Source organism: Mustelus asterias, chromosome 13, assembly GCF_964213995.1.
Source record: "Mustelus asterias chromosome 13, sMusAst1.hap1.1, whole genome shotgun sequence".
NCBI lineage: Eukaryota > Metazoa > Chordata > Chondrichthyes > Carcharhiniformes > Triakidae > Mustelus > Mustelus asterias.
The window spans coordinates 29070588-29097419 of NC_135813.1; the positions used below are offsets into that span (position 1 = coordinate 29070588).

At 44.9% G+C, this 26832-nt stretch overlaps 2 protein-coding genes across 4 annotated transcripts in view; one reads left to right on the forward strand and one right to left on the reverse strand.

Moving 5' to 3' along the window:
* Positions 1–15061, reverse strand: part of slc31a2 (solute carrier family 31 member 2) — a 31305-nt gene extending 16244 nt beyond the window's left edge. Inside the window, exons 1-2 of one of the 2 annotated variants that reach the window (XM_078226617.1) lie at positions 14878–15061; positions 2819–2885 (exon numbers count right to left, since the gene is read on the reverse strand). In XM_078226617.1, the coding sequence (XP_078082743.1) occupies positions 2819–2885; positions 14878–14886 (76 nt within the window). In that variant the 5' untranslated portion in view covers positions 14887–15061. Of the gene's footprint in view, positions 1–2818; positions 2886–13334; positions 13409–14877 lie in introns of those variants that run through there. The other variant, XM_078226616.1, reaches the window with a different exon arrangement.
* An 11212-nt stretch (positions 15062–26273) lies between these two features.
* The window catches only part of LOC144502542 (ER degradation-enhancing alpha-mannosidase-like protein 3), a 46355-nt gene continuing 45796 nt past the window's right edge, over positions 26274–26832 (forward strand). Inside the window, exon 1 of one of the 2 annotated variants that reach the window (XM_078226619.1) lies at positions 26274–26803. In XM_078226619.1, the coding sequence (XP_078082745.1) occupies positions 26706–26803 (98 nt within the window). In that variant the 5' untranslated portion in view covers positions 26274–26705. The remainder of the gene's footprint in view (positions 26804–26832) is intronic. The other variant, XM_078226618.1, reaches the window with a different exon arrangement.

Sequence of the window (26832 nt, forward strand, 5' to 3'; positions counted from 1 at the left end):
AGGTGCAGGTAAATCTGCAGTGCTGTTAGAGAGGGAGTTCCAGGAATTTGACCCAGCGACAGTGAAGGAATAGCAATATATTTCAAAAGAGAATGGTGTGTGACTTGGAGGAGAAACTCCAGGTGGTATCTGCTGTAGATGGTACACAAAGCTGCCACTGTTCATCGGTGGTGGAGGGACTGAATGTTTGTGCAAGGGGTAGCAATCAAGCTGGATGCCTTGTCCTGGATAGTGTCAAGTTTCTTGAGTGTTGGAGCTGCACTCATCCAGGCAAGTAGAGAGTATTCCATTATAGTCTTGACTTGTGCCTTGTAGATGGCAGACAGGCTTTGGGGAGTCGGGCGGTGAGTTACTTGCCACAGGATTCCTAGTCTTTTTGACCTGTCACAGAATTTATATGGCTAGTCCAGCTCAGTTTCTGGTCAATGGTAACCAACAGGATGTTGATAGTTTGGGATTCATTGATGGCGATGCCATTAAATGTCAAGGGGCAGTGGTTAGATCCTCTCTTGTTGGAGCTGGCCATTGCCTGGCACTTGTATGGCACGAATGTTACTTGCCACTTGTCAGTCCAAGCCAGGATATTGTCCAGGCCATGCTGTATTTGAACATGGACTGCTTCAGCATCCAAGGAGTCACAAATGATATTGAACATTGTGCAGTCATCAGGAAACATCCCCACTTCTGATCTTATGATGGGAGGAAAGTAATTGATGAAGCAGCTGAAGATGGTTGGATCTAGGACACTACCCTGAGGAACTCCTGCAGTGATTTCCTGGAACTGAGATGATTGACCCCCAATCACCACAACCATCTTCCTTTGTGCCAGGTATGACTCCACTGAGCGGAGGGTTTTCCCTATGATTCCCATTGACTCCGAACTTGTTGGGGCTCCTTGGTCAAATGCTGTTTTGATATCAAATGCGGTCACTCTCACCTCACCTCTGGCATTCAGCTGGTTTGTCCATGTTTAAACCAATGCTTTAATGAGGTCAGGAGCTGAGTGACCCTGGCGAAACCCAAAATGAGCATCCATAAGCAGGTTATTACTGAGTAAATGCCGCTTGATGGCGCTGTTGATGACTCCTTCCATCACTTTATTGATGATCAAGAGTAGACTGATGGGGCTGGGTAATTGGCCAGGTTGGATTTGTCCTGTTTCTTGTGTTCAGGACGTTCCTGGGCTATTTTCCACAATGCGAGGGAGATACCAGTGGTGTAGCTGTACTGGAACAGCTTGGCTAAGGGTGTGGCATGTTCTGGAGCACGAGTCTTCAGTACTATTGCCTGAAATATTGTTAGGGTTCATAGTCTTTGCAGTATCCAATGTCTTTAGCCGTTTCTTGCTATCACGTGGAGTGAATTGGCTGAAGATGGCCATATGTGAGCTGGCGACCTTGGAAGGAAGCCAAGATGACTCTTCCAATTGGCACTTCAGGCTGATGACGGTTGCGAATCCTTCGGTTTTATCTTTCGCTCTGATGTGCTGGGCTCTTCCATCTTTGAGGATGGGGATATTTGCGAAGCCTCCTCCTCCAGTGAGTTGTTAAACTGTCTACCAACTTTCACAGCTGGATGTGTGGAGGACTGCGGAGCTTAGATCTGATCTGTTGGTTGTGAGAATGCTCAGCTCTGTATATTACTTGCTGCTTATGCTGCTTGGCACGCAAGTGGTCCTGTTTTGTAGCTTCAGGTTGACACCAATTCAGTAATAAGTAGTGTGTGCAGGATAATGATTTGGCATCCAGTTACATATTGCAATAAACAAGTTGCATCATCACATTTGGGCTATGGTTTGTATAAACAAGTTGTTGCTTGAATCATCTTCACATTATTATTTAAATCTACATTTTTGGGACAATAAATTTAAGTAGCATGCTCTCATGCTGTTGTATATGTCACAGAATGTACTCCAACACTGTGCTGACAGTAGCAGAGATGTTATTCTCCTGATCGAGTATATTAAATAGAAGAAATTAAACCTGTGCTAACTTGATGGCCGGTGGATTAACTTTATTTGGGTCACAAAAAAAATCATCATTTTGCTCCGACAAGAATCAGTCTAAAATGGTCTAAGGACAAGAGAATTAGTAACAGGACAAAGGTAGATGTTGGATGGAATCTTTGTGTTTGCCCACCAGGCATTAGATAATATTACATTAACAGAACAATATTTGCAGATGGCGAATGCAATTCACCTCACTGTGTCTCAGAAAATGAGCTAAAGGAGTGGGTAGTGCTAGGTGTCAACCATAGCTCAACAACACTCTCGCCTCCAACTCAGAATATCCTTGGCTCAAGTCCCAGAACAGAGAATAAAGTACCAAACCCACGTTAAACTCTAGTGCGGTAAGGAGTGCTGCACTGTCAGAGGTGCTGCTTTTTGAGCAAGACATCGAACAACGCCCTGTCTACACACTCGAGTAGACATGACACTATTATGAAGCAGATTGTTCATTATCGATTTGCTGTGCGTGGAGTCTTTTTATGTGCAAATTGGTTGCCGCATTTCCAACAATGCAACAGTGACTACACTTCAGAAAGTACTCCATTGGCTGTAAAGCACTTTGGGACACCCTGAAGTCATGAAAGATGCTATATAAATGCAGCTCTTTGTTTTTGCTTCATTAAAGGAAAAATAATTATATTTAAATACATGCAATGGCAAATCAATAAAATGTATAGTACATTCGCGAGAGTTAAAAGCATAGTTTTGAAAAATATAATTTTAGAACTTTTGTGTTTTCCAAAACTTAGAAAGAGGTAAACGCAAGTAGTTTTTTTCAGAAGAGCCTTTTGCAATTAGTAAATTCCATACCTGCGACAGAGTGAACATTCCAGAAGTCAAATAGTAGTATCACTTGATCAGACACAAAAAAATGCATCTGTAACACAGAAGAATAGGTAAATTCCGTCAGCTGTATGTAAAATTTAGCAAATTTTGTCTTCAACACTTTTTATGATAGGTATACTTTCTGCAGGCATATTAGTGGAGGGGGCCACATTTTGCCTTTGGTCACAATGTGAAATACTTATACCAAGAAGTGCAATGTTTCTACTCCCAATGATAAATTGCACTTGTTCTGAATGATATCTGTGTCGAGCTAAATGCACCAAGGGTACTGGGTATCTCCCACTACTACTGGCATGGGGATGAAGAAACATGGCTATTATTTATTTACTTGATGTTCTCCTGCAGCTGACCAATTCTCTTGAAGAGACATTCATTGTATTCAGCTCGACTTGTGCTCACCTTCACATCGTGCAGAAGGGCTGCTGAAAGAAATGTGTGCCATTTGTGTTGTAAGTGGATATTTGTCAACCCCATACCTGTTGGCATATGCACAAACATCTTCCAACAGGACTTTGACATGGTGGAAAGAGGAATCTAAACAGCCAAAAAGCCAATTATCTGGAAAGCAAAACAGTTGTGGCAGGATTTTTTTCTTAGTGTTGGCCATGTTGTAAGGTGTTGGTTACAGTCCGGTAGGGCTGAAGAAGTCTTTGTAGTCACATGTAGGTCTTTATTGACTCTAAGAACTATTAACAAATATAGGGTAAAGGGTATATTTATAGGGTAAAGGATAATATGGGAGCTATTTCCATGCTTGCTGGTATATACGGATTTGTCCTGTACTCGACTGACCCTGGATGTGGGTCATGTGCCTCTTATATTACTGTGTACCCGCATTAGCCACCAGGCACTTATGCTACACACTATGGTTTTTACCTTAGTCTTTGAAAGTACCCACCACAGCCTTTGACTGTTTAGGCTCACATTCTATTCCTTGGTCTGCACAAAATATGAATAACTGCCAAATCCATATCAGAATTACAAACAGTTTCCTGTTTCATGAACAGGCAAGATAATTATTAGATTGAATTAGCTCTACAAAAGGGTTCTCTAATGGGAATCAGGGCAGGTTGAGTAGGCAGTTATTAAAGCATGTAGTATCCTTAGTTTTATTAGCAGGTGCATTCAGTACATAAGGAGGTCACTTTGAATTTTTATATGACACTGCTTAGGCCTCATCAGGAGAACTGCACCCAGTTGTTGGCACCACACTTGAGGGAGGATGTGAAGATATCGGTGAGAGTACAGATTCACAAGAATGATTCCAGGGATAAACAACTGCAGCTATGAGGAGAGATTGGGATTAGTTTTCTTGGAGGAGACTTGATAGAGGTATTCAAGATCCTGAGAGGTACGGGCCGGGTGAACAGTGACAAACTGTTCCCAAACAAGAACTAAAGGGCCCAGATTCAAAATAATGGACAAAAGAAGTTAGAAGTGTTATAAGGAAAAAGAAAATCACCAGAGGGTGGTGAATTTCCTGAGAAGGTGGTGGAAGTAGGTGTGATTGAGATATTCAAAAGGAAATTGGAATGCCATCTGAAAAGGAAGATGTGCGTAGTTATGGCGATAAGGCAGGGGAGTGGGACTGGGTGGATTTCTCTTTAAGAACCAGTGCAGACTCGATGGACTGAATGGTCTCCTTCTGCACTGTAAAGATTCTGAGATCTCCAGTTCTGGTGGAAGATCTGCAATGTTAATCTTTCTCTCTTACAGGTGCATTGTCTAACTTGCTGAATATTTGTAGCTTCCATTTCAGGTTTCCAGAATTCACAGTATGTTGCATCTGTGTAAATGAATTGGTATTTGTGTACTCTTCAAGGGCGAAACTTTACCACAGAGAGGAAACTTGACTTTATTTAATAACACCACGGCCTTAAAAGAGATTTAAAATGAACTTTATGTTTGTACAAAAACTACAACAGCTTGATGCACCTTTCACATCATAAAATGTCCCTAGGCAGGAACATTATCCAAGAAATACAGCACCAAGCCTTGTAAAGAGATAATGGGAGCGATGGGCAAAGGTTAGCCATAGAGCTAGATTTTAAAGGGCATGAAAGGAAGAAAGTGAGGGAGAGAGGAGCTGAGGATTAAGCAAGAAATTCCAGAATTTGGGCCCAGGCAGCTAAAAGAAAGGCCACTGTAATAAGTCTTCAGAGGCAGAAGTCCATTCACCACAATCTCTTTATTTACAAATCCAACAGCAGTACACAGAGCTATCAGTCAGCAGTCCACCTTCGGGAGTGCCAGAGGAATAAATACAAGGAAAAGACTCCCTGATTGGCCCATCAGTTGACTCTGTAATCAGGGAGTTCATATTCCAATAGGCCAAACTCAATGGCCTGATTGATGTCATTACAGCCACCAATGATAGTGGTTAGAATCAGCGATGATTAGCAAGCCAGAATTAGAGTAGCGCAGGTTTGTAGGGTCTGGAACAGATTAGAGATAGGGAAGGGCAAGGCTGCAGAAAGATTTGTAATCACAAATGATTTTTTTTTTTTTAATCAGAGGCTTTGCTCAACCAGAAATCAGGAGAAAAGTTGGCCAATGTTCTGGAGGTGGAAATGAGTAATGATGGTGCGGATATCAGGTGGGAAGGTCATCTCAAGGTCATATATGACACCAAGATTGTGAACTATTTAGTTCAGCGGCAGACAGTTGCCAGGGTGAAGGATAGAATCAACAGCTAGGGAGTGGAGTTTGTGGTAAGGACTGGACACATTGGTTTCAGATTTCCCAAAATTTGCCCCTTAATGTTCATAGATATGTAGGTTAGGTGGATTGGCCATGATAAATGTGTGGGGTTACAGGATAGGGCAGGGGATAGGGCCTGGGTAAGATCTCTGTCAGAGAGTCAGTGCAGACTCGATGGGCTGAATGGCCTCCTTCTGCATGGTAGGGATTCTATAAATATTTAGTTTACTGGAAATTTCAGCTCATCCCGTGCTGGATGTCAGACAAGCAGCCTGATAACATAGTGTTGTGAACAGTACTGGTGAGGTAAAGCTGGGTGTCTTCACCATTCATATGGAAATTGACCTTACGGTTTTGTATGACGTCAGTGAGGGCCAGAATGTAGATAAGAAATAGGAGGGAGGCTAAGGATAGATCCTTCGCAGACGCCAGCAGTAATGGTGTGTGTGTGGGGGAGCCATCGCAATTGGTTTTCTGGTTACAATTAAATAGATAAGCGTAGAATCCAGTGAGTGAGGCATTGGGGGCAGTTGGTAAGATCAACCATGTCAAAGGCTACAGGCAGGTTGAGAAGGAGGGATAATTTACCCTCAGTCACATGATGTCATTTGTGATTTTGATATGAGCTGCTTCAATACTTTGGCAGGGCAGAAGCAGAATCATAGAATCCCTACACTGCAGAAGGAGGCCATTTGGCCCACTGAGTCTGCACCGACTCTCCAACAGAAATCTTACCCTGGCCCTAACCCACAACCCCACATATTTACCCTGCTAGTCCACGCCAACCCACAGATCTTTGGACACTAAGGGGCAATTTAACATTGGCCAATACACCTAACCCGCACATCTTTGGACTGCGGGAGGAAACCCACGCAGATAAGGGAAGAACATGCAAACTCCACACAGACAGTCATCCAAGGCCAGAATTGAACCCGGGTCCCTGAGGCAGCAGTGCCAACCACTGTGCTGCCCCAATCCAATTGGAGGGATTCAAACATGGAGCTCCATGAAAGATGGGCACAGATTTGGGAGGTGACAATGTGTTCAAGGACTTTGGAGAGGAAAGGGAGGTTGCCAATGGGGCAGTAGTTTGCAAGGGTAGTAGGCCAGGGTTATTTTTTCAGGAGACGTGTAGTGATGGCCGATTTGAAGGAGAGGAATCCTGTGGTGAAAGAGAATTGTTAATGTTATCGGCAAACCTGACAGCCAGTAAGAAAAAGCCATATTGCATAACTAATATAAAGATTAGCATAGCACAGCATTGTGAAATGGACTTTTATTTGACATTGTAGATTACAGATTATAATAAGTAGGAACAAAACATTCCCCTGCAGTTTCCCCTTGCATCTGATTTGATCATGTGATATTCATGTGAGGCTGAATGTTTCTCGTAAGAGGAATCCACTTCCCCAAAAATCATAAATGGGGAGCATTAAGCAAACACGGAAAATTAAATGCATCTATAATTCAATTTAGTACCAGGAATAGTTGTGTAGCGTGATCTCAATAACTGTAAACATTAAGTCATGAGTCAACATATTTTAATTTTACAGAACTATGATGTGTGTGATCAATAAGATGGGATGTCTTTGTGGAGAAAGAATATTAATATTATAACATGTTGCTTTTTAATCTTTTGATTTGATTTATTATTGTCACATACAGTGAAAAGTATTGTTTCTTGCGCGCTATACAGACAAAGCATACCGTTCATAGAGAAGGAAACAAGAGAGTGCAGAATGTAGTGTTACAGTCATAGCTAGGGTGTAGAAAAAGATCAACTTAATGCAAGGTAGGTCCATTCAAAAATCTGATGGCAGCAGGGAAAAAGCTATTCTTGAGTCGGTTGGTACGTGACGTCAGACTTTTGTATCTTTTTCCCGACGGAAGAAGGTGGGAGAGAGAATGTCCGGGGTGCGTGGGGTCTTTAATTATGCTGGCTGCTTTGCCGAGGCAGCGGGAAGTGAAGGCAGAGTCATTGGATGGGAGGCTGGTTTGCGTGATGGATTGGGCTACATTCACGACCTTTTGTAGTTCTTTGCGGTCTTGGGCAGAGCAGGAGCCATACCAAGCTGTGATACAACCAGAAAGAATGCTTTGTATGGTGCATCTGTAAAAGTTGGTGAGAGTCGTAGCTATGACTGTAACACTACATTCTGCACTCTCTCGTTTCCTTCTCTATGAACGGTATGCTTTGTCTGTATAACGCGCAGGAAACAATACTTTTCACTGTATGTTAATACATGTGACAATAATAAATCAAATCAAGTCAAAGAAGCGAGTGCTGATTAATTGGCAAGTTGGTAGAGGCTTTACCATGGATCTTGAAGTATCTCTTTCATTGCTGCTATTGGGAGGAGGGCGTACTGAGGAGAGCTTCTGCATTGGGCCGGTGTTATGAGATATGATGATGGAATGCAAAAACAAAATTAAGCCTAGTCACTCCCACTTTTCCAAAATTCTTGCAGCTGACCTTGCAGTAACAATGATAGAAGCCAGGAGGCAGGTCACATGCCCTCCATCTCAGCTATGCTGTATGTTAAAGGGAGTGAGAACAATTAAATGGTATGGTGTTCTCTAATCAAAGCACTCCTCTAAACTCTGCCAAGTCAAACAGCAAATTAGATTTGTTTCAAACAAAAGAGCATTGAAATATCAATCGGCTTTCGATACCCCATTGGCAGGAGCCAGTATGTCGGCAATAAAAATGCAAATTCATCAGTCCACCTACTCTCCCTGCCTAATTAGTGTGGTTGAAATCCTGATTTGGCCCATTGCTAACAGTGCATGTTATTGTGTGGATTATGTAATACCTTTAGTAGCAATGCCACTTACAAATATTGCTAAATGAGGGGCCTGAAACTTTCCAAATTTTATATACATTTTGCACTCCCTGTTGATCACAGCTACCCTCTTTGCAGGCCACTAACAGCTATGCTCACTGCTGACATCATGAAGCAGTATTTCAGATGACTCAAGAGATTAGGGTTCTCCTATAGTACATCCTTGAACAAGATTATGATTGCCTGCTGCATGCTTCACAGCTCTGAATTACAAAGAGGACAAAGCATAGAGGACAAATAGGTCAACTCAACATCAAGACTGGAGCTGAATATTCCAGGGTATAAGTGTTTTAGGCGAGACAGAGGAGGGGCCAAAAAAGGTTGGGGGAGTAGCGATATTAGTTAGGGAGCATATTATCGCGGTGCAGAGGGTAGACAACTTAGAGGGGTCATGTACTGAGTCACTGTGGGTGGAACTCAGAAACAGAAAGGGTGCAGTCACTATGCTGGGGGTGTACTACAGACCACCCAACAGCCCACGGGAAGTGGAGGAAAGGATATGTCAGGGGACTCTGGATAGGTGCAGAAAAAATAGGGTTGTTGTAGAGGGGGACTTTAATTTCCCTGGTATAGACTGGAAAGTGCTTAGAGCTGGGGTTCCGGACGGGGAGGAATTTGTAAAATGCGTACTGGAAGGTTCTTTGGAACAGGATGTAGATAGCCCGACTAGAGAGGGGGCTATACTGGACCTAGTTCTGGGAAATGAGCCCGGTCAGGTTGTCAAAGTTTCGGTAGGGGAACATGTGGAAAATAGTGACCACAACTCTGTTAACTTTAGGATAGTAATGGACAAGGATGAGTGCTGTCCTACGGGCAGGGTGCTAAATTGGGAGAAGGCTAACTATAGCCGGATTAGGCAGGAATTGGTGGACGTTGATTGGGAGAGGATGTTCGAGGGTAAGTCCACGTCTGGCATGTGGGAGTCTTTTAAGGAACAATTGATAAGGCTGCAGGATAGGCATGTGCCTGTAAAAAGGAAAGATAGGAAAGGTAGGATTCGAGAGCCGTGGATAACCAGGGAAATTGAGGATCTGATTAAAATGAAAAGGGAGGCATACGTTAAGTTCAGGCAACTGAAAACAGATGGAGCTCTGGAGGAATACAGAGAGAGTAGGAAAGAACTCAAACGGGGAGTTAGAAGGGCAAAAAGAGCTCACGAGATGTTCTTGTCAGGCAGGATTAAGGAGAATCCTAAGGCATTCTATTCATACATTAGGAACAAAAGAGTTGTCAGGGAGAAAATCGGACCTCTCGGGGACAAAGGAGGGGAATTATGCTTAGAACCCAAGGGAATAGGGGAGATGCTAAATGAATACTTTGCATCGGTATTCACGAAGGAGAGGGACGTGTTAACCGGGAGTGTCTCGGAGGGAGGTTTGACCCGTTAGAGAAAATTTCCATTACAAGGGAGGAAGTGTTAGGTTTTTTAGGGAACATTAAAACTGACAAAGCCCCAGGGCCTGATGGCATCTATCCTAGACTGCTCAGGGAGACGAGAGATGAAATTGCTGGGCCTCTGACGGAAATCTTTGTCGCTTCTTTGGACACGGGTGAGGTCCCTGAGGATTGGAGGATAGCAAATGTGTTCCCGTTGTTTAAGAAGGGTGGCAGGGATAACCCGGGAAATTATAGGCCGGTGAGCTTGACGTCCATGATAGGGAAGTTGTTGGAGAGGGTTCTTAGAGACAGGATGGATGTGCATTTAAAACGGAACAATCTAATTAGTGACAGACAGCATGGTTTTGTAAGAGGGAGGTCGTGCCTTACAAATTTGGTGGAGTTTTTTGAGGAAGTGACAAAAACGGTTGACGAAGGAAGGGCCGTGGATGTCGTCTATATGGATTTCAGTAAGGCATTTGACAAAGTCCCACATGGCAGGTTGGTTAAGAAGGTTAAGGCTCATGGGATACAAGGAGAACTGGCTTGGCCATAGGATGCAGAGCGTAGCGGTCGAAGGGTCTTTTTCCGGCTGGAGGTCTGTGACCAGTGGTGTTCCGCAGGGCTCTGTACTGGGACCTCTGCTATTTGTGATATATATAAATGATTTGCAAGTTTGCGGATGACACGAAGATGGCTGGACTTGCGGATAGCGATGAGCATTGTCGGGCAATACAGCAGGATATAGATAGGCTGGAAAATTGGGCGGAGAGGTGGCAGATGGAATTTAATCCAGATAAATGCGAAGTGATGCATTTTGGAAGAAATAATGTAGGGAGGAGTTATACAATAAATGGCAGAGCCATCAAGAGTATAGAAACAGAGAGGGACCTAGGTGTGCAAGTCCACAAATCCTTGAAGGTGGCAACACAGGTGGAGAAGGTGGTGAAGAAGGCATATGGTATGCTTGCCTTTATAGGATGGGGTATAGAGTATAAAAGCTGGAGTCTGATGATGCAGCTGTATAGAACACTGGTTAGGCCACATTTGGAGTACTGCGTCCAGTTCTGGTCGCCGCACTACCAGAAGGACATGGAGGCTTTAGAGAGAGTGCAGAGAAGGTTTACCAGGATGTTGCCTGGTATGGAGGGTCTTGGCTATGAGGAGAGATTGGGTAAACTGGGGTTGTTCTCCCTGGAAAGACGGAGAATGAGGGGAGATCGAATAGAGGTGTACAAGATTATGAAGGGGCTAGATAGGGTGAACGGTGGAAAGCTTTTTCCCAGATCAGAAGTGACGATCACGAAGGGTCACGGGCTCAAGGTGAGAGGGGCAAAGTATAACTCCGAAATTAGAGGGATGTTTTTTACACAGAGGGTGGTGGGGGCCTGGAATGCGCTGCCAAGTAGGGTGGTGAAGGCAGACACGCTGGCATCGTTTAAGACTTACCTGGATAGTCACATGAGCAGCCTGGGAATGGAGGGATACAAACGATTGGTCTAGTTGGACCAAGGAGCGGCACAGACTTGGAGGGCCGAAGGGCCTGTTTCCTGTGCTGTACTGTTCATTGTTCTTTGTTCTTTGTTCTTGGAGCAGAGCGGAGATGTTGACCCAGAAGATGTAGTCACAGCCAGGAAAATTGGTGCAGCAGGCGTACAACCAGGGGAAATTCAGGTAAATGTCTGAGCTTCCTCTAAGGAATCATGCTGTCCGCAACTTCCAGGCAATGACCATCTCTAATTCATCACCACCTTCCAAGCCACTATAGGTGGTGGTTTGGTGACACAGTGGTTTGCGCTGCTGCCTCACAGCGCCAGGGACCCGGGTTTGATTCCTGGCTTGGGTCACTGTTTGTGTGGAGTTTGCACATTCTCCCCATGTCGGTATGGGTTTCCTCCAGGTGATCCAATTTCCTCCCACAGTCCAAAGATGTGCAGGTTAGGTGGATTGGCCCTGCTAAATTGCCCCTTAGCATCAGGGAAACTAGTTAGGGTAAATGCATGGGGTTATGGGGATAGGGCCTGGGTGGTATTGTGATCTGTTGGGCCGAATGGTGTCCTTCTGCACTATAGCGATTCTATCTATTCTATTGCACTCACCATCCTGACTTGCACGTATATCACCGCTCCTTCGCTATTGCTGGGTCAAAATCCTGGCACTCCATCCCTAATAGCACAGTGGGTTTACCTACACCTCAGGGACTGCAGCAGTTCAAGAAGGCAGCTCATCACCACCTTCTGAAAGTCAACTGAAGATGGGTGATTAATGCTGGTCTAACCAGCAATGTCCACATCCTGTAAACGAATAAAACATGAAACTGTGAAAGTGACGCCAAGAACCTAATGCACTCCAACAACATGGGGACAATAGCAGTTTGCATATATATGAAGACCATTCCTAAGCACTTTTAATCAGTCATAAGTAAATGTCAAACCAAAGAGAGAGATTCTAGAAGTGGTGACCAAAACCTTAGTCACAAAGGTCTTGAAGGAAGATGGAGAGGTGTAAAGACAGATGCTCTTTGGAATTCCCTCCTGGGGGGGTGGGGGGGGGCTCTTTTCCTGCACTGCCCTCTACTCCTCCAAGGCTCTTTGTGAAATCCACCTCCAAGATATGATCAGCCCTCCCAATTTGGCGATGCCCATTTTCCTAATACAAGTTGACATTATTGCAGCTGCCTTATTTCTTCCACATTGACTGTCACCAGAACAAGGCGGCACAGTGGTTAGCATTGTTGCCTCACAGCGCCAGGGACCCGGGTTCGATTCCCAGCTTGGGTCACTGTCTGTGTGGAATTTGCACATTCTCTCCGTGCCTGCGTGGGTTTCCCACAGTCCAAAGATGTGTGGGTTAGGTGGATTGGCCATGCTAAATTCCCCCTTAGTGTCGGGGACTAGCTAGGGTAAATACTTGTGGTTACAGGGATAGGGCCTGGGTGGGATTGTGGTCGGTGCAGACTCGATGACCCCCTTCTGCACTGTATGATTCTAAGGAGTTGAATTGACCAAAGGTTTATGGTTGTCCTCTTGTCCTTTCTAGAGCCATTGGCCTGTCCACTGGGGTGTATGATCTGCATGGGGGCTGAGCCAGAGGACGCGCTGGGGAAACTTTCCTCTCTTTTCCCCTCACTCCCTGCAGAACAAGTGCATCAGTGAATCTACACTGTCCGACGAGCTCCAGCCCTCTCTTCCCCACAGCAGGTGAGAAGCAGCCGCCTTCAGGGTGTGTACAACAGCTGTGAAGTGTGTGCGAGAACCCCACCTCGGGAGCCAGTGAGGAGCAGCTCGCATTGAGCGCAGTAAACATGCCAATCCTGAATCAATAGCGTTCACAGCAAACATTAGCAGCAGCCACACACCGGCTAACCGCAATGCCTAGCCTCGGGTGGCAATTTGCAAGCAAAGTTCCAGCTTTTATGGTTTTAACTTTAAGTCAAGGCGGATCATTTCACATAACTCGTGTCACTGTCTCACGATGTGGTTTTACAGCAAAGGCAAAACTAGCTCTGATTACTTCAAAAGCGAATACGAACACACACGAGTCATAGAATGATTACATACAGCGCGGATGAAGGTCATTCGGCCCGTCTGGTTCGTGCTAGCCCTCGGTAAGACCAACTCAGTTGGTCCCACTCGCCCTCGCCTGCAATTATTTTTTATTCAAATAATTACTCAAATACGTTTTGATTGAATCCTTCAACAGGCTCTGAGTCTCAGGCAGCGTATCCCAGATCTTAACCACCGGCTGCTCTAAAAACATTGGACCTCACGCTGCTTCTTCTGCCAATCAGTTTATATCCTTGTCCATTTGGTTCTGGACCCTTTCACCAATGGAAACGGCTTATAGAATTCCTACAGTGCGGAAGGAGGCCATTCAGCCCCTCGAGTCTACACTGACCCTCCGATAGAGTATCTTACCCAGGCCCCTCACTCTATCCCTGTAACCCCATGCATTTACCCCATCAGTCTCCCGAACCTACACACCTTGGGACCATGATGTGGAGATGCCGGCGTTGGATTGGAGTGGGCACAATAAGAAGTCTCACAACACCAGGTAAAAGTCCAACAGGTTATAAGCTGTTCAGACTTCTTACTGTATCTTGGGACACTAAGGGGCATTTTTTTTAGCATGGTCAATTCACCTAATCTGCACGTCTTAGACTCCTCATGATTTTGAGCACCTCTCTCGTGTCTCCTCTGAACCTTTTCTCGAACGAGCATCATCCCATCTTCAATCTGCCCACCTAAGCAAAGTCCTTGATCCCTGGAATCGTTCCTGTGAATCTTTTAGTACCCATTTATTTTTACATCCTTCCTAAAACATGGTTCTTGGAATTAGACACAATATAACAATCTAAGTCCAATCCCCATTATAACTTCTTTTGTCTTTGTTCTCCATGCCTCTATATATAAAACGCAGGAGACTATTCCTTTGAAAGAGCTCTCTCACCCCTCCCTGCCATCATCAGGAATTTAAACACACACATACAGTCCAGGGGACTATGTTTTCCTGCATTCCTTTAGATTTGTATCTACCCTTTGAACTGTATTGAGCTGAAAAAGTATAGTTTCAAACTTCACTTCAATATTACAGCAGTCGAGTTTTTCTGTTTGTAAACTAAATTGTTGCAATTATTAACGATTTTAAAATTAGAAATGTTGAATTTTGGTTGAATTCCAGGAGGCAGCTTGTTTCATGACTCACACCCTCAAAAACTAACTTTCGATATGTATCGAATTTGGTTCATGCTGTCTGGATACAGTACTTGCTGCCGGAGGAATTATGTATAACTTCAGAGACCACCCAACAAGGATATAACACGACCCAATTCGCAATACCGTACGCACATCACACGGCAGCAAATTTGTTGGCTCCATCTATATGATTTTGTCAAATGATCAGAAGCAGTTCTATAATCGCCATGTCTGCAGTTCCAAAATAATAGAATTAATCCCGTGGCAGTCACGTTGGGTCAGGGGCTCCTCAGATATATATATATATATATTTGGAAATTGAGGAAGCTTTTACTGACACAGATATCTATCTACTTCAAGAAACCTATGTATTTCTTCTCATTCCTTCAGATTTGAGTACGCTACTTACAGGCATCATGTTTGTTTTTGCGTCTTTACAATTGTTCTGTATTTTCTGGAGGTCTGCAGGATGTAAACAGCAAACATGTAAACCAGTCCAGTTCTGCAGAAATAACTTTTCTCGTCCCCGTCACGTTTAGTGCCTATTAGGCTGAGACTGTTGATCTGTCACAATGAAACTAACTGGATCATCTGAAGCTCCTCCTCTGAATGCATCCTAAAGCTGGGAGTTGTAGTTCTCCCAATCCGGAAGCACTCACTGGACAGACTTTATTCCCCAACACTCTGGTAAAAAGCCAGTTCCAATCGCTTTACAGCGACACGGATTGAAGTCGTACAGCAGGGAAAATTAGTTTAACCACATTGGCAAGCGTTTCATTTAATTTCCGATTGAAGATTAATTTAAAGTGAAAACATCCTTAATAGCCAGCACCGATCCGATTGGCACAAGATGGAATGTTTGTATACGGTGAGGAGATGGACAGGTATCAAAACGGCTGCATTGGCAGGAAAACTGTTCTAGATCACGACTGTTTTGTCAGTTCAGTTTCTCACTCGAATCTCCGCGCTCTGTGCACTGCAGAGGTCATGATGTGGAGATGCCGGCGTTGGACTGGGGTAAACACAGTAAGAAGTTTAACAACACCGGGTTAAAGTCCAACAGATTTATTTGGTAGCCCCAGTCAGGAATCTCATTAAAAATCCAGAGTCTGGCAGTTCTGGAACCTGCGCATGCGTAGTGACCCCGATCTGTCAGTCTTCCCGTTTGCTGGCCAGCTCAATCGCTGGCCAGTCCAGGACCCCAGCAGTGCTGCCCCTCCACCCCACCCCCAACCCCCCACAGCCCCATCGCAGCCCCCACAACAATTCCCAGGCCAGCCCTGACCCCTCCCCCTGCCCTGGAGCGCCCCGATGTCCAGCCACACCCTCCCCCCCCCCACCCCCCCAGCAGACCACCCTCGCCAAACCACCCCGATCGCTGGCCTCCCTCCATCCCAGACCGATCCCAATGTAGAGTGGCAGTGGAACCCCCCCCCCACACCCACCTAGGCCCTGCCCAAATAGGCCCTGCCCCCTTGGCACTGCCTGATGCCCAATGGGCAGTGTGAAGGAGCCCCTGGGCAGTGCCAGGGGGCACAGGCTGGCACTGCCCAGGTGCCCATGCCCAGGGGACCCCCCCCCCCCCCGCCGCCCAACCTCCTTCATTCCGGCGGGGTCTCCCACTAGTTCCCCGAACGTGGAGAGTTACTCTAAACCCCGCTGGAATGAAGTACTCCTGGCAGGGTGGGAGATTCAATTGGGACCGATAATTACATTCAAAAGACATTTAAAACATATTTTTAAAAGATTCAAATTACTTATCTGCCTTCCCGCCGGTTTCCAGCATGGTCTGGCCTGCGACTGTTCTCCGGCTCTGGGAGATGTGCATGCATGCGCAAATGCCGGAACAAGGCCTGCGACGTGCATCTCCCACCCCGACCTGTATGAGTGTGAAAGAGGGAGAGTGTGTGTGAGAGAGGAAGAGAGCATGTGTGTGTGAAAGAGGGAGAGTTTGTGTGAGAGAGGGAGAGAGTTTGTGTGTGTGTGTGTGAAAGAGGGAGAGTGTGTGAGAGAGGGAGAGAGTTTGTGTGTGTGAAAGAGGGAGAGTGTGTGAGAGAGGGAGAGAGTATGTGTGTGTGAAAGAGGGAGAGTGTGTGAGAGAGGGAGAGAGTATGTGTGTGTGTGTGAAAGAGGGAGAGTTTGTGTGAGAGAGAGAGAGTTTGTGTGTGTGAAAGAGGGAGAGTGTGTGAGAGAGGGAGAGAGTATGTGTGTGTGTGTGAAAGAGGGAGAGTTTGTGTGAGAGAGGGAGAGAGTTTGTGTGTGTGAAAGAGGGAGAGTGTGTGAGAGAGGGAGAGAGTATGTGTGTGTGTGTGAAAGAGGGAGAGTTTGTGTGAGAGAGGGAGAGAGTTTGTGTGTGTGAAAGAGGGAGAGTGTGTGAGAGAGGGAGAGAGTATGTGTGTGTGAAAGAGGGAGAGTTTGTGTGAGAGAGGGAGAGAGTTTGTGTGTGTATGTGTGAAAGAGTGATGCACTATCAATCAAGCAAAGACTAGTTTGTATGCTAGAACAAATAGGCTTTTATTAGCAAAAGACTTGGAGCACACCCATGCCGATGAACTGGTCCAGAGATGGAGGCAGGGGGTGGGGAGCAGTCACCTTTATACCTGGACTGGGGGGGAAGTCCCAGGCAGGGCCGGCAGGGGCATGTCCAGGCATGTCACACACACACAGGCAATAAGCTAATAGTGGTTTACCACAAAGAGGCAGTGTGAGAGGGGGGAGTATGTATATGTGAGAGAGAGAGGAAGGGAGAGTGGTGTGTGTGCAAGAGGGAGAGAGTGTGTGAGAGAGAGGGAGAGAGTATTTATGTAAAAGAGGGAGAATGTGTGAGAGATGGAGGGAGAGAATGAGTGTGTAAGAGGGAGAGAGTGTATGAGAGATGGGGGAATACGTGTGTGAAAGGGGGAGAGTGTGAGAGAGGGAGGGAGAGAATGAGTGTGTAAGAGAGGGAGAGAGTAAGGATGGGATTTGCTGATTTTGCCTGTTCCAGCCCCATTGCCAGTGAGAATGGAGAATTTGCACTCAGCCAAAACTCCATTCACTGCAGCGACACCAGAGAACCCCACCAATGGACGAGGTTGGAGGTTTCTGCTATATATGTGTATGTGAAAGAAGGAGAAAATGTGCGTGAGAGAGAGGGAGAGAGTGTGCATGAGAGGGGCAGAGCATGTGTGTGTGAAAGGGAAAAAGTGTTTCACTGTTTCCCCTGTGTCATCACATTTATCCCTTTCCGAAGTTAGCCTACACCTCAAAATCCCCATAAGGTCTGTGTTTCTATTAAAACCGGATTTATACAGATGCCACAGTCAAAAAAAGCACAGTGTAAAGGCACATAGGTCTGTCAACCACACCTCAACCAAATAGATCAAGTGCCATATGAAATGTATCTCTGCTTTGCAGGATGTGCTATTTGATAATCTGAGTTGTGTTCATACATTACTTATTGTTATGATCTGGTAAGAGGTAGGTGTCATGCAAACCAAATCCCAAAGGGAAACTTGGCACGCTATCACAATTACTTTGTATTTGTATTTTACCACAAGATGTTACATGTACTGAAGTCAGGTGCCACAAATTCCAGTGACACTTTTGGAGATTTTAAATATTAAATTAAAACATTTATTAAGAAAAGAAAACTTAAACACACAAGATTACATTTACACAGTTAAAATAAGTTTTACAGGACATTTCCCCAAAAAGATTCCTTCTTGGTTAGAGTCACAAATAAACGCACCTTTAGGCAACAATCCGTATATTTGATTTAATTAGATTTATTATTGTCACGTGTTAGTATACAGTGAAAAGTGTTGCTTCTTGCATGCTATACAGACAAAGCATACCATACATAGAGAAGGAAAGGAGAGGGTGCAGAATGTAGTGTTTCAGTCATAGCTAGGGTATAGAGAAAGATCAACTTAATATGAGATAGGTCCATTCAAAAGTCTGATGGCAGTAGGGAAGAAGTTGAGTTGGTTGGTACATGACCTCAGACTTCTGTATCTGTTTCTCCACGGAAGACAGTGGAAGAGAAAATTTCCAGGGTGCATGCGGTCCTTGATTATGCTGGCTGCTTTTCTGAGGCAGCAGGAAGTGTAGACAGAGTCAACGGATGGGAAGTTGGTTTGTGTGATGGACTGGACTTCGTTCATTATCCTTTGTAGTTTTTTGCAGTCTTGGGCAGAGCTGGAGCCATACCAAACTGTGATACACCAGAAAATGCTTTCTACGGTGCATCTTAAAAGTTGGTGAGAGTCGTAGTGGACATGCCAAATTTCTTTAGTCTTCTGAAGTAGAGGCGTTAGTGGGCTTTCTTCACTGTAGCGTTAATGCAAAGGGACCAGGACAGATTGTTGGTGATCTGAACACCTAGAAATTTAAAGCTCTCAAGCATTTCCACTTCATCCCCAGTGATGTAGACAGTGGCATGTCCTCCACTACGGTTCCTGAAGTCAATGACTATCTCCTTCATTTTGTTGGCATTGAGGAAGAGATTATTGTCGTCGCACTAGTTCACCAGATTTTCTATTTCTTTCCTGTACTCCATCTCATCATTGTTTGAGATCCAACTCACTACGGTGGTGTCATCAGCAAACTTGGAAATTGAGTTGGAGGGGAATTTGGCCACACAGTCATTGGTGTATGCACTTGCCTGGATGAGTGCAGCTCCAACAACACTTATTTGAACATTTGAAGATGGTTGGGCCAAGGACACTAAACTGAGGAGTTCCTGCACTGATGTCCAAAGATGTGCAGGTTAAGTTGATTGGCCATGCTAAATTGACCCTAGTTTCAGGGGGATTAGCAGGGTACATATGTGGGGTTCCAGAAAAAGGTCTGGGTGGGATTATTGTCGGTGCAGGCTCGATGGGCCGAATGGTCTCCTTCTGTACTGTAGGGATTCTATGTATAAGGAGCATAGTAAGGGGTTGAGGACACAACTTTGTTGGGCACCGGTGTTGAGGATGATCGTGGAGGAGTTGTTGTTGCCTATCCTTACTGATTGCAGTCTGCGGGTTAGGAAGTCTAGGATCCAGGTCATAGAGGGAGGAGCCGAGTCCCAGGCCACAAAGTTTTCTTCACACTTAGCTACTTTTAATTAGATTAGTTCATGTAGTAAGTGAAAGAGGTACGCTACGTTCTACATCAGAAAATCAGCAGGACTAAATTTCTAGGAGAATCTTGGCAAATTTGAATTTTGGCCCGCTATTTGAGTAACGACAGAGTGGTATGATTAAATTTACTCATTTTCATATCAATTTACAGTATCAAGTCATTTTAAAAATGGTGAATCATATAAGTAAATTTGTGCCACAGAAGTGTCAGGCAATGACCATCTCCAACAAGAGAGGATCTAACTATTGACCCTTGACATTCAATGGCATTACCATTGCTGAATCCCTCACTATCAACATGCCGGGGGTTACTAAGCCTGTCCAGCGTCTACAAGGCACAAGTCGAGAGCATAATGGAGTACCCTCCACTTAGCTGGATGAGTGCAGCTCCAACAACCATAACCATCTTCTTTTGTGTTTGATATGAATCCAGCCAGCAGAGAGTTTCCTGATTCCCACTGACTCTCGTTTTGCTAGGGCTCCTTGATGCCACACTCAGCCCTGTTTCTGTGTACAGGACGTACGTGGGCAAATATATACATTTACAAACATATAAGCTGAACATATTGATATTCTCTATTTTAGCTCAGTTGTTAACTTATGCAATTCAGCTCCAATATCATTGGCTACTTTTTCTAGACTGTGTTCGCAATATGAATTATTTAGGAACTAATTGTGTAGATTTAAAGAATGCTTCACTGTCGTAATTGCCACATAACCAAAAAGACTTGTTGAAGATGGCCATCGGTGTTGCCTTGTTCTTGTGCCATATGCCACATTATGCTGTTAGAGCCAGGATCTGATTATTTCTTTGGGTCACACTGTTGAGGACCATGGTTAATACATTATATTTAATTCTCGTTCATGCCTTGGGCTTCAAACTTTAATAAATGGATATACCTGATGTGCTTTTATACACTTTTTTACATAAACACTCCTGCAACACGTTGCAATGGTCAGTCATTAAATTTATCTGCAGTTTCAAGCTTTTACAAAGGACAGAATTTGGTCAATGGGGTTTAGCTAAGAACCACGTGTTGGCTTTGTATGTTCACTCTATGGGCATACAGTATACATCTTCTGACTTCAGTACATTAATTAATCAAGTTGAAAATCACATCTTGCAAAGTTGCTTGGTTTGGAAATTCTTGGCATAGTTTATCAAGCAAGTCACTGTTTGGGAAGTCAACTACAATTAATACAAAAAAGCAACCTGAAATTTCTACAGTTTGTTAATAGCAGAGAACAAAAACAAAAGCAAAGAGAGTGTACAACACACAACTGAACTTGAACTAATACAAAAGCAAAATGCTGGAAATCTGAAATCATAAAATTAGAGTAGGCTGGACAATTAATGAATGTCCATCACATCTCAAATTGTCAAAAGTATTTTTCAAAAAAAGGCTGATTTCTTCTGATAAAGGCAAAATACTGCAGATGCTGGAATCTGAAACAAAAACAGAAAATGCTGGAGAAACCCAGCAGGTCTGACAGCATCTGTGGAAAGAGAATAGAGCCAACGTTTCGAGTCTGGAGGACCCTTCGTCAGAGCTGATTTCTTCGAACCTGGAGGTTGAATTTTACAAGCAAATCATTAGCAGTTAAGATTAGCATGTGGGAAATAAAGACTGGAAATCCTGGATATACTCAGCAAGTCTGGCAGGATCTGTGGAGAGAGAAGCGGAGTTAAAGTTCAAGTTGCTGACATTTTTTCACAACTGGAATGAGTTAGAAATGTAAGAGGTTTTAACATGCACAAAGGTAGGGAAAGTGGGGAGTGGACGAAAGAACAGAAGAGAACATCATTGATAGGGTGAAAGACAGGACAGATTAAGTGACGAAAGGGATGATGCTGCAAGGCAAAAATAATGGGACAAGTAAAGAAAAAAACGGGGGTTTGAGAGGGGGTGTAAATTGGAATAACAGAAACTTCACTAACAATTGCAGTCTAAAAAAATGGGGACAGAGGTTATGATCTGAAATTGTTGAGCTCAGTGTCGACTCCAGAAAGTTGTGATGTACCAAATCAAAAGATGAGATGCTGTTCCTCAGCCTTAAGTTGAGCTTCATAAGATCAATGTAGAAGTAGTGGACAATACTCCATGGAAATGGAGTAGAGAATTGAAATGACATTCACAGAAGCTTGGGGTCATCCTTATGGACTGCGTGGTGGCATTCTGCAAAGCAGTCACCCAATATGTGTATGGCCTTCTCAGTATAGAAGAGACTGCATAGTCAGCAGCAAATGTGGTATACTAAATTAACAGTAAAGTAAAAAGTACATTGCTGTTTTACCATAGATGGAGCAGGAGTCCTGGACAATGGGAAATCAGATACAAGGGCAGGTGTTGTATCTCCTGTATTTTAATAGGAGGGTGCTGTGGGAAAGGCTGTTGGGAGTGATTGATGAGTATTGTGGAGTGAAGAGTCTCTTTAGAATGCTATAAGAGGGGAGAGGAAGATGTGTTTGATGGTGGTATCACGTTGGTGGAATTAGTTGGCAATGGTCCGTTGAATGTAAAGGCTGCCAGGGTGGAAGCTGAAGGTAAAGATAGGGCACCTATCATGGTTTAGCAGAGAAGGGAAAGGGTGAGCAGAGTGCAGGCAATGAAACAGACATAGTTGAACACGATGTCAACTGTAGTGGGGAATCCTTGGTTGTGAAAAAAGGAAAACATATTTGAAACACTGATATGAAAGGTGACAAAACAGATGTGGGGAGAGTTAACCTGGTCGAATAGAAAAGTGAGTAGGTAGAAGAAAGTGGAATCAAAGTATTTGAGGGAGTCAGTGAACTTATAGTGGATATTGGTTGCTAGTCTATTCCAAGAAATGGAGACAATGAAGTTGAGGATTTGATTGGATTTATTATTGGCACATGTATTTGTATGCAGTGAAAAGTATTGTTTTTTGCATGCTATACAGACAAAAGCATACCATACATAGAGAAGGAAAGGAGAGATTGCAGAATGTAGTGTTACAGTCACAGCTTGGGTGTAGCGAAAGATAGGTCCATTCAAAAGTCTGATGGCAGTGGGGAAGAAGCGGTTCTTGTGTCGGTTGGTACATGTCCTCAGGCTTTTGTATGTTTTTCCCATCGGAAGAAGATGGAAGAGGGTATGTCCAGGGTGCGTGGGATCCTTGATTATGCTGGCTGCTTTTCCGAGGCAGCGGGAAGTGTAGATAGAGTCAATGGATGGGAGGCTGGTTTGCGTAATGGACTTTGCTTTGTTCACGAACCTTTGTAGTTTTTTGCAGTCTTGGACAGAGCAGGAGCCATACCAAGCTGTGATACAACCAGAAAGAATGTTTTCTATGGTGCATCTGTAAATGTTAGTGAGAGTCGTAGCAAATATGCCAAATTTCCTTAGCCTCCTGAAAACGTAGAGGCATTGGTGGGCTTTCTTAACTATAGCGTCATTATGAAGGGTCCAGGACAGATTGTTGGTGATCTGGACACCTAGAAACTTGAAGCTCTCGACTATTCCCACTTCGAACCCATTGATGTAGACAAGGGCATGTCCTCCATTGCACTTCCTGAAGTCGATGACGATCTCTTTTGTTTAGTTAACATTGAGGAAGAGATTATTGTCATCGCACTAGTTCACCAGATTCTCTCTCTTTCCTGTACTCCATCACGGCTGAAACACGTGAAGGCAAGAGCACGCCTTCTGCCATTGGTCACCCGACACATTCATCCTCAAAGTGTACCACCTCCCCTTGCCAACTGGAAAGCGAAGAAACTGTTTATTACCCAGTCAGATGATCCCATCCAACAGATTTCTCCCCATCTCCAATCGGTTCATAGAGAAGCGATGAAAATGTTTGAACAAAATTTAAGAAGAAACATTCAATTTTTTCATGCTTCCCCCACCCTATTCCCACATATTTACCCCACTAATCCTCCTAACCTACACATCTTAGGACACTAAAGGGCAATTTAGCATGGTCAATCCGCCTAACCGGAGCACGCAGAGGAAACCCATGCAGACACGGGGAGAACATGCAAACTCCACACAGACACCCTAGCTGGAATTGAACCTGGGTCCCTGATGCTGTAAGGCAGCAGTGCTAATCACTATGCCATTGTGCCACCATGTGCATAAAATTGCAAATTCATTCTTTTCTGTATTACTTAGATCCAGTAAGGAGTCTCACAACACCAGGTTAAAGTCCAACAGGTTTATTTGGTAGCAAACGCCACTAGCTTTCAGAGCGCTGCTCCTTCGTCAGGTGAGTGGGAGTTCTGTTCACAAACAGGACATATAAAGACACAAACTCAATTTACAGAATAGTGAATAATGATTGGAATGCAAGTCTTCACAGCTAATCAAGTCTTAAAGGTACAGACAATGTGAGTGGAGAGAGCATTAGCACAGGTTAAAGAGATGTGTATTGTCTCCAGACAGGACAGCCAGTGAGACTTTGCAAGTCCAGGCAAGTTGTGGGAGTTACAGATAGTGTGAAATGAACCCCAAGATCCCGGTTGAGGCCGTCCTCATGTGTGCGGAACCTGGCTATCAGTCTCTGCTCAGCGACTCTGCGCTGTCGTGTGTTGTGAAGGCCGCCTTGGAGAATGCTTACCCGAATATCAGAGGCCGAATTCCCGTGACCGCTGAAGTGTTCCCCAACAGGAAGAGAATAGTCTTGCCTGGTGATTGTCAAGTGGTGTTCATTCATCCATTGTCGTAGCGTCTGCATGGTTTCCCAAATGTGCCATGCCTCGGGACATCCTTTCCTGCAGCGTATCAGGTAGACAATGTTGGCCGAGTTGCAAGAGTATGTAGCCTTCAACATGTCATTGATGAAGACGAACATCTCGCCAAGGCCATCCCCACACCCCCACTTCTTGCCTTCAAACAACCGCACAACCTCAAACAGACCATTGTGCGCAGCAAACTACCCAGCCTTCAGGAGAACAGTGACCACGACAACACACAACCCTGCCACAGCAACCGCTGCAAGACGTGCCGGATCATCGACACGGATGCCATCATCTCACGTGAGAACACCATCCATCAGGTACACGGTACATACTCTTGCAACTTGGCCAACGTTGTCTACCTGATACGCTGCAGGAAAGGATGTCCCGAGGCATGGTACATTGGGGAAACCATGCAGACGCTACGACAACGGATGAATGAACACCACTCGACAATCACCAGGCAAGACTATTCTCTTCCTGTTGGGGAACACTTCAGCGGTCACGGGCATTCAGCCTCTGATATTCGGGTAAGCATTCTCCAAGGCGGCCTTCACAACACATGACAGCGCAGAGTCACTGAGCAGAGACTGATAGCCCGGTTCCGCACACATGAGGATGGCCTCAACCGGGATCTTGGGTTCATGTCACACTATCTGTAACTCCCACAACTTGCCTGGACTTGCAAAGTCTCACTGGCTGTCCTGTCGGGAGACAATACATATCTCTTTAACCTGTGCTAATGCTCTCTCCACTCACATTGTCTGTACCTTTAAGACTTGATTAGCTGTAAAGACTCGCATTCCAATCATTATTCATTATTCTGTAAATTGAGTTTGTGTCTTTATATGCCCTGTTTGTGAACAGAACTCCCACTCACCTGACGAAGGAGCAGCGCTCTGAAAGCTAGTGACGTTTGCTACCAAATAAACCTGTTGGATTTTGACCTGGTGTTGTGAGACTCCTTACTGTGTTTACCCCACTCCAACGCCGGCATCTCCAAATCATTACTTAGATCCATACATTGTATCATGAATAATATAAAATGCTGACATCTTTCTTATTTACAATCTCCTCGGAAATTCATTATTGTGATTCTATTGGACTTTCAGATGGATTTTATCTGTGGCCTGTGGATTTCATTGAGACAAAAGACAGTTCATCTGGTCTTGTTTTACACCAAATGGGGCTGACCCTGCCTTGTAACTATAAAAACCAAGCAATTCATACATGTATAGAGTCCTATGGTACTATCAGCAGTCATACAGTGGTTATCACTGCTGCCTCAAAGCGCCAGGGATGCGGGTTCAATTCCGACATTGCGTGACTGTCTGTGCGGCGTCTGTGCATTCTCCCCGTGTCTGTATGGGTTTCCTCTGGGTACTCTGATTTCCTCCCACAGTCTAAAGGTGTGCGGGTTAGGTTGATTGGCGATGCAAACTTACCCCTTAGTGTCAGGGGGACAAGCAGGGTAAATACATGCGGTTACGGGATAGGGTCCAGGCTTCTGCACTGTAGGGATTCTATAAAGGACATCAGTGAACCAGATGATTTACAATAATCAACAATGGTTTCATGGTCATCATTAGACTTTTAATTCCAGATTGTTATTGAGTTCAAAATTCATCACCTGCCGTGATGGGTTTAAACCCGGGCCCCCAGGGTAGTACCCTGGGTCTCTGGTCCAGTGACAATACCACTGCCTTATTTAAGATGCTGTCTGGAAAGCTGTTAATTCTCTAAGATAAGGTGTGATATTTGCCACCCACCCCGACAGACAGAAGCTGGGGATTGGAGTCAGTAGTTTTGGATGAAGAGAGGGTGGAATTGAGCAATGGAGAGGGCAGCTGGCCTGTGGGCTTGACAAAGAAAGACTACAATCCCAGCATGCTTTGTGCGCTCACTTCCGCAGCTGCGCGTGATGCGGACGCGCAAGGGCCGCCGGTAGTTGTAGTCCCGCCCTTGACAGCTCCCGGCCGCTGGACATTCCTTGTCGGCCGCCATTTGCCTCGGCGTTTCGGCGAGCTGCCCCGGGAAAGGTTTCCCGGTGGGAAAATCGGGTGGCCCGGAGTGAGCGGGGGCAAGGGGTGGTCATGATGGAACTACAAAACCCAGAATGCCGGCCCTCAGGCTGCCGGTGCCGAGGGAAGAGGGACTAGGCCGGGTTTAAATGGATAGGATGTGGCTGGTGCTGCTGGGCAGAGGAGTTTGGATCAGTGACAGCTCCTTCGGAAGGACTTAGTCACCCTTAACGCTGTCTGCTTGAACCATGAGGGCAAGTTAGGTGCAAGTGCAGACAGATTTGTGTGAGGTGAGGAGAGGGGAGAAGTTCTTGTCAACAAAATGGGGGGAGTTTGCAGAGTGAGCTGATGATCAAGAAAGAGAGTGACACAAAACTGGGAACTCTTGCTCCAAACTTCACCAAACATGGGTTTCACACTCAGGCTATTGGCATCCTTAACCTTCTCCTGGGTCTGTTTCTACCTGGTGCTGGGAATGACAGAACAGGAAAAAGGGACAATCAGGTATGATTTTGTTTTTCAATTCCGCTGTT